The sequence below is a fragment of the Carya illinoinensis genome, chromosome 8 (assembly GCF_018687715.1).
Source record: "Carya illinoinensis cultivar Pawnee chromosome 8, C.illinoinensisPawnee_v1, whole genome shotgun sequence".
In the NCBI taxonomy this organism is placed as follows: Eukaryota; Viridiplantae; Streptophyta; class Magnoliopsida; order Fagales; family Juglandaceae; genus Carya; species Carya illinoinensis.
Genome location: NC_056759.1, coordinates 8,859,228 through 8,871,975, shown reverse-complemented (window position 1 = coordinate 8,871,975; position 12,748 = coordinate 8,859,228). Strand labels below are relative to the sequence as shown.

The 12,748-nt window shown below is 38.0% G+C and overlaps 2 protein-coding genes across 2 annotated transcripts; both read right to left on the bottom strand.

Moving 5' to 3' along the window:
• Nucleotides 1–9: 9 nt before the first annotated feature.
• On the bottom strand, nucleotides 10–3,542 carry LOC122319108 (putative pentatricopeptide repeat-containing protein At5g43820). Its single transcript, XM_043137015.1, has 3 exons — nucleotides 1,573–3,542; nucleotides 404–656; nucleotides 10–309 (listed from the first exon to the last, which is right to left on the bottom strand). Exon 1 carries the CDS (start codon nucleotides 3,374–3,376, stop codon nucleotides 1,670–1,672), a length of 1,707 nt encoding a protein of 568 aa, XP_042992949.1. The 5' UTR covers nucleotides 3,377–3,542; the 3' UTR covers nucleotides 10–309; nucleotides 404–656; nucleotides 1,573–1,669.
• Nucleotides 3,543–5,157: 1,615 nt separating this feature from the next.
• On the bottom strand, nucleotides 5,158–9,346 carry LOC122318074 (putative disease resistance protein At1g50180). The gene has a single exon (XM_043135207.1). It carries the CDS (start codon nucleotides 8,862–8,864, stop codon nucleotides 5,943–5,945), a length of 2,922 nt encoding a protein of 973 aa, XP_042991141.1. The 5' UTR covers nucleotides 8,865–9,346; the 3' UTR covers nucleotides 5,158–5,942.
• Between the last annotated feature and the right edge of the window lie 3,402 nt (nucleotides 9,347–12,748).

Sequence of the window (12,748 nt, the reverse complement as noted above, 5' to 3'; positions counted from 1 at the left end):
AACTCAATATTTAAACCTCACTTAAGACAAGGTGGCTTTTCCAAATTTCTTAAATTTAACAAACAACAAAAAAAATTTCAAGACTTCAACGCTGAATTCTTCCTTTTTAAACTTTTGGAGGGGCATGTAAGCTCACATTCACCAATTTATTGGTGCCCAACTGATTCAAGATAGACACCTAAACCCCCACCCTTCTATTTTTCCCAATTCAGTATCTTCTGCTTCACAGTTTGCTAGATTTCTCATCACCACTCTCCTTGGTTATGACTTGATTCAAGCATCCATGTGGCTTCACAAGTTTTCAATGCCCTGAACAGAAGATATAACGTCGTCCTTTTAGCAATGTCTAACGATAATGATATCCAGCTGTAAAATATAATGGGCATGCACCAACATATCTTACCAGTCTCCATTAATAAGTAAACGGTGTCATATTTCTCTGTAGATTAGAAAAAAAGGCCAGAAAGAAAACTTTTAGAATTGTAAAGGATAGGCCTCGCAGCTATCTATTCATATCTCTTTGATGCTACTCACAATTGAAACGGATTTCATACACTGATTCATAAAGGGAACCGCAAGTATAATTTTTGATGAAAGAACTACCTCCAATGGTGAGCTTCAAGTTGCACTCCAGCTTCAGGTATGATTACAACAGACTGCATTTTAACAAACAATCACATGTGAGTACAAAATACACTCACAGGAAAAAAAAAAAAATCTTACAATCCGAGTACAGGCAATATTGTTTCATCTTTTTGATATTTCTGGAAATTAAAAAACACGGTACGAATCAAACATGCCAAACCAGGACGACAGAAGGTTGGAAATTATGAACAATGATGCGGATAAGAAAAGGGAAGTTAAATGTAATGTTCAAACACATGAAATAAAAGTTTGTATAGATCGTGGCTCGCATGTAAAGTAAAAGGAACACACTATATGATGAACAACTGATATTCAGAACGCTAAACGAAGTAGAAATTATGTACATTTAGTTTTACAGAGAAAAATCGAGGGTTGAAATATAAATAACTAAAATGAAACAAAGTGTGTAATCAACTACATTTAATAATCAAAGATCGAAGGCATTTATGGACAACTGACTGTGAAGGGCATCATCAGTTGGACCTTCACCAAACTGTCATCTGAAGGGCATCATGCATAATTATGTTTAACGTGAATTAGCAAGTTGAATTTCAGACAATTTGAAGCTAAAAGCCGATGACTTATTCAGATCATTTGCATATGCCTAATATCTAGAGGATTCGCATGAGCACAGCGAAACCTTACGCCAACCTAAGAAGCTGAAAATAAATATACTACTGTGACAGCTATCCTAGCAAGATACGCATAAAAGATTACATAAAGAAATAATGATATCAGAAAACAGAGCTTCTCAAAACATAGTTTTTCAAAAAGCAGAGAAAGTGATTTCTTGGAAAGAGTGTACAAACCAGGTTCTAAAATATAATTTTTCTTTTTATTGGCAAGGGGTGTCCAGGAACAACATCCTGACTAATCTCGTGGGTGTTCTAAAATATATTATTAAAAGAACGTCAGTCATGTACTTACTAGAGGGATTATTTCATACTGCATGCAAGTAATGAACCCGTAGTGGGACAAAGCAAGGGACAAACAAATTGCACTTGCTGCCGACAAACATGCCAGTTTAAAAATGCCAGCCATTAGCACGCCAATATATCCTAGCATTTTCATCACGACGAGCACGTTTGATTTTCAAATACAGCTTGTAAGCCCTCTCAACTTTATCCGAAGCCAATAGCTTGTTATTTAGTTTGCTATATATAAGCCTGCCTGGGCAAAAACCTTTCCGCAAACACTCCTCCATAACCAGTACAGCATTTTCAAGTTGCCCTGTGTTGCAAAGGCCATTGATGACATACTCATAAACTTGCATATCCGAAGAATGACCGCATTCATGCATATCGTCCCATACATTTAACAAAATTCCGCATTTACCAAACCTAGAAAGCCGCATAAGCAATAGTTTATAACCACTCAGAGATATTCTACATCCAAATTTTCTTGCTTTATTGTAAATGACCATAGCAGCATGGGGCGGACCATAGCTGCATAAAGGTTCAATCCAAGAGGTTATAGTCCCCGTACTGGGAAGAATCCCACGACTTAACATCTCATCAAACATTTCCAGTGCATCAGCAACTTTGCGAGCCTTAAGAAAAGCAGCAATTAATTTGGTAAAAGTAGAAATATCAGGCTCACAGCTATTACTCAACATACTCTTATAATATTTCACACATTCGTCATAATCTCCAACAGATATAAAGTTAGATATTATTGCATTGTAAACTCCAGTGTCTGGCAAGCAACCTTTCTTCTCCATGTTCTTAAAAATCTGAACAGCATCATCAATCCGACCAGCCCTTCCTAAACCCTCAATAAGATAACTGAAAGTAAAGCTATCAGGACTAAACCCATCTGCCAACATTGCCTCCAAAACACTCTCCATTTCGCTAACTCGACCAAATTTCGACCACCCACCAACAATGATATTGTATGACATACTATCGAACGGTGTCTTCCCTCTAATCGAATTCAAAAATGAATTTGCAGCACCAACATGGGACCGCTGACAGAGAGATCGTAAAAGCACATTCAAAGACTCGGTATCACATTTCAATCCAAACTCCTCTAAGTTCCCAAAAATCTGTATTGCTTTTGACACTTGATGGTCCCTAACGAAAGCGTCCAACACAATCGATAGCGTCTCCAAATCAATGCTAACGCCTTCGACCCTCATGTCACGCAGCATTGTCATCACAAATCTAAAGAATTTTCTTCTCCCTAGCGCTTTTATTATCACGCGATAACTATTAATGTCCTTAGTTATCGCCGGCTGCTTAGTTGCCCAATTAAAAAAGAAAACCATTGCTTCGCCACCTAAGTTTCCTCTGTTCACTACTTTAGCAACAACATCAAGACTCAATTCCACACCAACATTTGTCAAAGCCTCCTCAATTGCAGATTTACCTCTCAGCTTCTGAAGGAAGATCCCTCGTAATTTCTCTTCGGGTAACAAAAACCCGTCAACTGCCCTAACTTGTGCTATTTGTTTACTTTGATTGTAATCTTTAAATAGGTTCGGGGCGGAAGCATTACCAGGTGAGATTGGTAAGAGGTCAGAGAGTTGCTCAAGAACCAAGCGTTCTTCGAGATTCGCTTTGCAGGTGATGTGATCCGGTGCTGGCCGGTCATTCAAGGAACTTGATGGAAAATCGAGGGTTGAACAGGGAAATGAAAATAACGAACTTGGTGAAGAGAGGTAGGGCGAATGGTACCTGGCATTGTTGAACTTCACGAGAAACCATAGATATCGGCGGGGTAGAAACGCCATGACAGGGGAATGCGAGAGGGAAAATCAAGGCACAGAGAGCGAAGGGAGCTTCTAAAGTGGCGTCGCGTCTACAACCTGCGACGCCGTTTTAGACCAGAGACATGCGACGACACGTTTAGCTTCACGGCATTACGAGCAAAATATCCTACAAATGGTTCCAACTTCCAAGTTTCTAACTAGAGCCGTTAAAAACACAAAAACAAAAAGAGTAATGCTACATACAGTTACTTTTACGTACTCTCTGCGCACTTTATTGATATGATTGGCTAGATTAATTTTTTTTTAATACACAACCAATCATATCATTGAAGTACACAAAGGAGTGCACAAAAGTGACTGTACATAAAATTTTTCAAACAAAAGAACCTCTACTTCACCGAAAAATTTTTATACCGAATTTTATTTTAATTTTTATACTTAATAATTAATTAAGTGTTTTTAAATCGATTTATAATTTTTTTTATTTTTAAAAAATATTTAAATAGTTTAAAAAATTGATGAACCGGATCCAACTAGATTAAATCAATGGGTTTGGTCTAGTTAGTCCATCTAGTTCGGATCGGTTTCTACTCAATAAAATTGGTTGAAAATTAGTCTGATTCCAATTTTGAAATTTAGAACATCAGTTCGACCAGTATAATTTTTTATATTATATATAAAATACTTTTATATGATTTTTTATATTATATTATATATATTATATGTTGAAATGCTAATTAATATGACATGAAATTTTAAAATCTTATTATTCATGTATATTAATCTTATAATATAAAATTAATATAACATTTGATATAACATAAAATTAATCTTATAAATTTTAATATAATATTTGATTATGATATAACATAAATTAATCTTATAATTTTTAATATAATATTTGAATTTTGATATAACATATAAATTTAATATAACATTAAGATAATATAAAATAGAGATATGGATCAATCACTTGCTAAAATTTTGTTGGAATGTCATTTTATTTATTCATAAAACTGGATTGGACCGAACCCAAAAAAATGGAAGTTCCAATTTTAATAGTGAATCAATTCTTAAATTTTTAAAATTAATATATATTAGTTCGGCTCTAAAAATTGTCTAAAACCAAATTGAAACGGACTAGTTACACTCCTAATTCTAACATCTTTTACCAACAGTTCCTTGATGCTAATTTATATTTGTATAGGTTCAACATATCTAATAAAGTATTTAAATGACAGAATTTAGTTTGTAAGAAAAGTTTTAAAATTTAAATCTTATAAATAAAATCTTACAATTTAAATGATATAGATAGTGTACTCTACCCACCAACTTAATAATAATGGATCACACGGCTTTTCAGAAAACGTTCGCATGCACATTATTTAATATGAGTTTTTTAAAAACGAGAATAATTACTTAATTATTCAGGTAGCTCAAACCGTGTTCTTATGATTTGTAATAAATTTCCAAAATTTTCTTTTGTGTTTCTTATGTAATCTTTACACAAAACTGGTTTCTACCTCTGGAATCAGGTGAATTTGCTTCGCCAAAAGTGGTGAGTGCACACGTCAGAGTCTCAGACGCAAGAGTCTTTGATTTTCTGGCTGTTTTGGGCGCACACGAGCATCCATTCTAAATTTTTTTCAGAAAACCAGTTGTCCCAAGCTGTGAATCAAAAAGCATGGGTTGTGCCAAGCTGTTAGAGAACTGGAGCTCACCCTGAGGCCAAGATAGCATGCCAAAATTTAGAGAAACAAATCTCAAAGAATGAAACACCCACTCAATGCATCCAGCATGCATGGGATAGAACTGCAATCTCTTAGCAATTACTTTAACAAAACAGCTGCAGCAACAACACAAGAAACAAGGACAAGAACAACGCAACATGCCAACATCAATAACAACAGTAACACCAAGAAGCTAGCAAATTGGTGGCTTCAGAACTGCAATGTTTTGGTGGTGATTAGTTTCTTCTTTTGCTTGTCGGCTTGAACATTGTCTACAAATTCCTTGGGCATGTTCGTTAGAAGTATTTCCTCAATGGTGCTGAGATCTAGCAACTTCTGTGGGAGCTTCTTTAGCTTGTCACAGCATCGGATCTCTAATTCTCGGAGATTCTCCATTGCTCCTTCCCCCACAGTCCATTTATCCAATTTCTTTAGCATCCACAGCTTCAGAGTTCGAAGCCTACTGAAGCCTCCATGAGGGCAAAACATTTCCTTCCCAATGTAGGAATCAGCCAACAGCCTAAGGACAACAAGGTTTGGTAACTGCGCTAGGATTGGCATGGGATCTTTTTCTAGCTTTGAGATTGACAAAGTAAGAACTCTAAGTCTTGGAGGGAATTCAAACCCATCTTGTAGCTCTGGTAAGTTTCCAAGCAAATACAAGTGAGTGAGATTCTCAAGGCTTGAAAGAGGATTCAATCCAAGCTTTGAAGGTCGACCATTTTTGTCTTTGGATCTTAACCTCAAAGATTGAAGACTTGCCAATCTTGCAATCCACTCATTTAATTCTTGAACGGAGTCTAAATGATAGGTCAAACCCAGTTTCCTCAGATTTACTAACTTGTTCAAACCATTCTTCATTGGACTCTTCTTGTCCACAAGTAATCCCCATATAATGTTTGAAGCTGGGGAAGCAAACTGTTAGGTTTTTGCACAGACATGTCAAAGCATATTTCATTCAAACAAAGATGCCGTATGTGTTTCATCTTCCAAATAGAAATTGGTAGAGAACTGATGTAGGTGTGCTTCACATCCAAGGTCTCCAAGTATGGCAACCTACCAGCAGAGTCGGGAAGGGTATCCAAGAAGGTCCATCTTAATCCCAAGTACCTTAAGTGAAACAGTTTTTCCAGATTCTCGGATAGTTTAGGTTTGTAAACTCGCTCTAGATCAAGCACCCTGAGTAATCCAAAGCCTTGAAAGCCAACGACTTTGCTAAGGAAGTTCCTTATTTCCTTCGCAGGCATATCTTTGTTTTGAGTGTTGAACGACAAGTAAGAGCGCAAATGTTGAATGTATAGTTCTTTGCATGGATACTCTTTGATATCACCATACCCGGCAACTCGACGAACACTAAGCTTAGGAGATTCATTTGCTTCACGGCCTGACATAATTCCCTGGATATGCAAAAAGCCAATATCTTCTGCTTTTGAGGAGATGATCTCGTGAAGCTCACCACGCATGAGGCATCTTTTGGGACTCCCATCTTTTCTCCATTTTTTTATTTGAATCATTTGCCGTTTAATAAGTTCATCTAGATATCCTTCCACCACATCCTCTGGAGTCTTCTCGAGTGACTGCTTTGCAAACCCTTCTGCAAGCCATAACAGCAATAACCTTCTCACAGGAATTTCATATCCTTTTGGGAAAAGCCCAAAATAAAGCAAGCAAGGCCTCAAGTGGAAAGGTAGATCATTGTAACTCAAGGCCAAGATTTTCAAGAACTCTACACCATTTCTATCAAGTTGCAAGCTTTGATGGTCAAGTTGCAAGCTTTGATGGTCAAGAACCTGTGACCATTCTTCATAGCTCATACCTTTTGTCGACAGAAAACCTCCCAACATTACGATTGCCAAAGGTAAGCCCTTGCATCTTCTTCGAATTCTTCTTTTGAGCTCAGATGTCTCAAAAGCAGATAACTGAATGTTCTTTGACAAGCGAACCTTTTTCAAGAACAAATTCCATGCGTCATCATCTTCTAGTGGCTGGAGTTGGTAAGGCATTCGTCTTGGATCAGCAGACCTAGCGACGCCTTCATTGCTAGTAGTCAACAGCACCCTGCTACCATTAGTTTCATTTGGCAAGGCATTACGCAGAGTGTTCAAAACATCCCGTGAACACACATCATCCAATACCACTAGGTACCTCTTATTATGCAACTTCTCTCGGAGCTTCTCTACCAATTCTGTTGTAGCAACTTCCTCATAATCCATAGAATTGTCAGCCTGCTCCAAAAGCATCAGGTAGACATCTCTAAGATTCTCGGAGGAGGAAACCCATGCACGGAAATTAAAATGATATCTGATCTCATTGCTGCCATATAGTTCCATTGCAAGGGTCGTCTTGCCCGAGCCAACCTGGCCTAAGATTGAGATGACATGAAGACTTCGGAGGTAAGTGTCAGTTAGCCTGGTCACCAGCCTTCTTTTGTGCTTTTGGAAGCCAATGACATCTGAATGTTCTTCATCCACAGAATAGCTTGAACTACTCTGTTGATTTTGCCTTAACCCTTCATCTTGATTGCTTGATTTGCACACGTTTAAATATTCTTGAATCCTGAGGGGCTCCCCATGCTCTTCCTCTTCCTTGATCTCATTGATCTTATTCTTGATCTCCTCTACCTCACTGTGAAGATCTCTTTTTCTATCAAGCTGCCAAACTGGATGGTCAAGAACTTTCAACCATTCGCCATAGCTCGCAGCTCTTGTGGACAGAAATTCTCCCAGCTCTAAGATTGCTAAAGGTAAACCCTTGCATCTTCTTATAATTCTTGTTTTGAGCTCAGATATCTCCAATTCAGAGAACTGAACGTTCTTTGGCAAACGTATCATTTTCAAAAACAAATTCCAGGCATCATCATCTTTTAGTGGCTTGAGTTGGTAAGGCAATCGGCTTGGATCTGCAAACCAAGCGACATCTTCTTTGTTAGTAGTCAACAAAACCCTGCTACCATTAGTTTGTTTTGGCAAGGCACGCAGGGCCTCCAAAGCATTACGTGACCGCACATCATCCAACACCACCAGGTACCTTTTATCACGCAACCTTTCTTGAATCTTTGCTTCCAACTCTGTAATAGCAGTTTCCTCACCAACCATTGAATTTTCAATCTGCTGCAAAATGCTCATGAGAATATCTCTAAGGTTCTCAGAGGCAGAAACCCACACACGGCAATCAAAATGACGATTAATCTTACTACTATCATATAGTGCTGTAGCAAGGGTAGTCTTTCCAGAGCCAACCTGACCTACAATAGAGATGATGGGACGCCTTCCGAGGAAAGTGTCAGTTAGCCTGGCCACTAGCCTTTTTTTGTCCTCTTTGAACCCAATCGGGTCTGATTCTTTATTCCCAGAATAGCTAGTACGTTTTCGCTTCTTGATCTCCTCGATTTTATTCTTAATATCCTCGATCTTGTTCTTGATCTTCTCTACCTCACCGCGAAGGTCTGCAGACTCTGCACCATGCCTCAACTTCTTGCAGATGAAAGTCAACCTCCTAGAGAAGAAGCCCATACTTCTTATATGCATTCTATATAGGACAAATGTTTCAATTGCATCCTCTGCATTGTAAACAAGATCAAGAAATTCTTCCAACCACTTCTTAACTTTGTAATCGCGTTCTTTCCTATCTTCTGCATCAGTTAAAAAGTTCTGGGTCTGTCTAAGACTTACTCTGACCAGCTCTACCTCATCTATCACCTCTTTGAAGATGATTGATTCTTGACTAAGCATGTCTGTGAGTTTCCTTATGACTAGAGAGACAACTGCCCCAACATCCATTGATTCTCTCCAGCCTCTCTCTCCTCCTCGTATCCGCTTTCTCCTTACACAACCAAACCAGGAAGGGCGCTTTATTGCTTGTGTACTAGTTGTGGCGGAATACAAATGGCTCTTGGATTGGACTAAGATGCCTTTAGCCGCCTGCCCTGCTAGAGAGTCAAGTCAAAATATTTCTTTTGGTTTTTCTTTATTACCTAATCAATGATTCACCAACACATAATTAATAATCCAATTCCAAACACTTGCAGTAATCAAATCACTACTGACACTTTGGTCAAAGTGGTTGATTATAAATCTCTATACAGCTTGACATTGTCCTCTTTGGTTGCCGAGTTTCTTCGCAGTCTTTCTTTATTGAATAGATGGGATCATACGACAGTCTGTCTTGAATTAGTAATCCAAGTAGTTGTAGTAATCAAATTCCAAATCTGAAACAGACCAAAACGTGCAGTTGCAATGTAGCATCAAAGACAAAATATTAAAGAAGAAATCAACAATTAAGTAGTGAGAGCCTGAACTCATGCACAAGCTAATGACACTTTTTTTCAAAGTAAAATTAACTTTTAATGCTAGATTGAGTTTCTGTCAGTAAACGACACCATTTTTCCCATTAACTCCAGGTAAGAAATATAGCTGACTTTTCAATAAAATTCCTTTTTCCCTCTTTATTCCTTTCCACTAAGACAGCTTAGCTTAAGATGACGCTCGTTGCTGGGTTTCTTGGTAGTCTTTCTTTAGTACCAATTACATGGCATGTAAATGGATTTATTAGTATAGCTTTCAAAACAATCTCCACCCCTTGCACTTGCAGTAATCAAGTCCAAGATCGAAGCAGACATTAGAAATAAAGTTGGCTGTAAATGAGCCAAGCTCGAGCGAGTATGGGGTGTGCGAGCTCGACTCGAATGATTTGGTTCTAATGTTATGGCTATGATATAGCATTGTATTTTACAGATTGGTAAGATATCAATAAACTGTCCGACTTCAAATTTTACAGATTTTCATTTTTGTACTTGAAGACAACTGGTCTTAAGATATTTGTAATGCTAAATTCTTGAAATAATTGGCATTTCAGCTGCTAAGTTCAAGTTAGTTGTTAACTGTCGAATCTGACAGAACTATAAATCACACACAACTGCCTTCTGCTCTACTTCTTCCTCCTAATCCTCTTCAAATTGTTGCAAAGCTTTACTGAGCTTCAAAATCTCAATGATCATTGCAAATGTTTGTAGATCTTTCTGGCTTGCAAGTGTTGTCGTGGTACTTAGTGCCGATGATGGTTCCGACCCTGCTTCATTGTGGGACAAATTGTGTCTTGGTAAAATAAACGAAATAATTGGGTGAAAATCCATTAATTCATAATTGAGAGGGACAAAGCATGACATACTGAAGAAAGAACATCTTCTCATTTTGACAACTTTTGGAGTATATTGAGAATGAAAGCAATTAATTTGGTATCAATCACACCAAGGTTATCATCTCTGTGGAAAAGTAACAAAAATACAGGAAACACAACAAGCTTTTCTCCCAACTACTGGCGTTTGGACATACTTCAGCCTATAAGGTCACAAGGGGCACCTAAAATTTAAAATACAACTGTTGCATTCTAACTTCAAGGTTATATGCATAATTGACATCTCTTGTCCTGTGTGCTAGAAGATGCCTTTGTACTAAAATCTCTCTGCAATTATTTTCAGTTTCTGTCTTCTTTTTTATAATATGGTTGTCTGAAGACTAAGCTACTTGGGCAACAAAACAAATGAAATGACATTCTAGTAATCACAGATATAACAGTTGCACATATATGTACCTAGTAGGCCAAGGATCTGGCGAATCATTCATGCCATTAAGTTGAGAATTGGGGTTATTACCACGTTGAGAGAAACGAAACTGAGTTGGTATCTGACAATGACTTGGAAAGAATTCACAATCCTGAAACTATTTTTATTAAAAGGGTATCAAAACGGGAATGACTGTTGCTTGTATCAACAAAGCATTTTGTGTTGTCTCGGTTCTTAAAGAGCACTGAAAAACCTCAAATTGAGAGAGAGATTGATATATGAAATGGGTTCAACAATTTTTATGATAATATTTAATATTTTCTAATATTGTAGAGTCCACTAATATGTTTACCGCTCTCCCACTTAGAACCATCAAATTGAAGTAGAAATTTGAAAGAATCGAGATCATATAAGACTAGTAAAACTTGTAGTAACTCTACTATTAGTACTCATATTATATGTTAGACGAGGTAGAGGAAGAAACAAAGCATCATCATTATAAGCTAATGATCGCATGCATACCTGGGCTTCAGATCACAATGTACAACTTGAGCTAGACAATACTCATGCAGATACTACCCACACCTTCTCTCTGTTACCGACTCCAGGCTCCATCCAGCCCTCTTAACTCCTGTTCCCCTCCTCACCCAACTCTACTTAAAGCCAATCTCTCCCATTTTCTACAATTTTCTTGCATAATTGCCTTTCTTTGCTTTAGTATGAAAATCCTGGAAGCCCCAATATTTTGCCTTTCTTTGCATTTGCTGCAAAAGCTTGGAAAGTTTTTATAAGTAAACTTAATCGGTATAATTGTTGTACTTATTTATGTCACTATTTATCCTTTTCATAAATCTTTAATATGTAGGTGATCATTGCTCTGCACTATTAGTGCCAACTTCCCTTTCTCTTGACGTTGTGATGTTTTTTTATCACTTATATATCAGTTTTTTTTTTTTTTTTTTTCCTTTTGTTTGCCATGAATGTGAAGGTATTGGAGATTTCCAATTGCATAGTACATTGTCAAGTGGTGTATCAGCAGCAGGTCCAATACTCAAGGCAGTTTCCGTTAAAGAGAACTGCTCTGAACGTACTCCGTGGCTTACTACTAGAAGGGAAGGACAACATGAGGTTCTTGATGGTCAAAGAATTCTAGATGACATCAATAATGAGGTCAAATGTTACTTTCTAAACGTAAATTTGGTTAAATCACAATGTTGCTTCCTATAGAATCATGGGATTGGGAGATGGCAGGGTTCAACTGCTTCTGTTATTTCTCTCTCTTATCAAAAAAAAAAAAAATCTCTCTTTTGGTACCAAGTAAACGTGGAGGTTATATTGAATTATTGATGCTTTAGATGCAGTATAATGGTTGAAATATTTTTTACCAGACAGCTCTATTTTCTTAAAGGTTGTGCGTGAATTGACTCATTGTTTCATGTATATTATTGGTGTCTTTATCTATTTGTTTGCTGGACGGGAGATTGAGAGAGGGCGATTGAGCGATTGGGCGAAATCTGAGAGGGCGAAAACAGAGAGACACAAAGGGGCTTTAAACCCGTTTAGGGTTTGGGTTAAGGGGTGCGACAGCAGCCAATGGCCATGATAGGTGGTCATTCGGGAGCTTATGGGAGTGGAGGAGGGACCCCTGAACCACTCAAGGAGCTTGCTGTTGCGACGGGCGGAGCTGGAGAGGATGGTGACAGAGCTGAGACGAGAGGGGGTGGACGATCCTTTGCTCAGGCCCTCCAAAGACCGATTCCGACAGCAAAGTTCAGGATACCGTTGAGGAAGCCAAAACTGGTTTCTGGAGAGCTGGGTTTTATTTTCTCGGAGGTGGAAATGTCAAGGGTTGCTGAAGAGCTAAAATATGCTCTGGTTCTCAAATTTTTCTCTAAGAGGCCTTCTATCGACGTACTAAGACTGCAAATCATCAAATCTTGGGATTTTTCTGAAGTGCCGATGATAAGTTTCATGGATGAACTCCACGTGCTCCTCCACCTAGCCAATGAAAAAGACTACCTTCATGCTTGGGCGAGGGAGGGAAGATATGTGGCGGGATGCTCATTCAGATTGTTCAACTAGACTACGGATTTCAACGTGAAA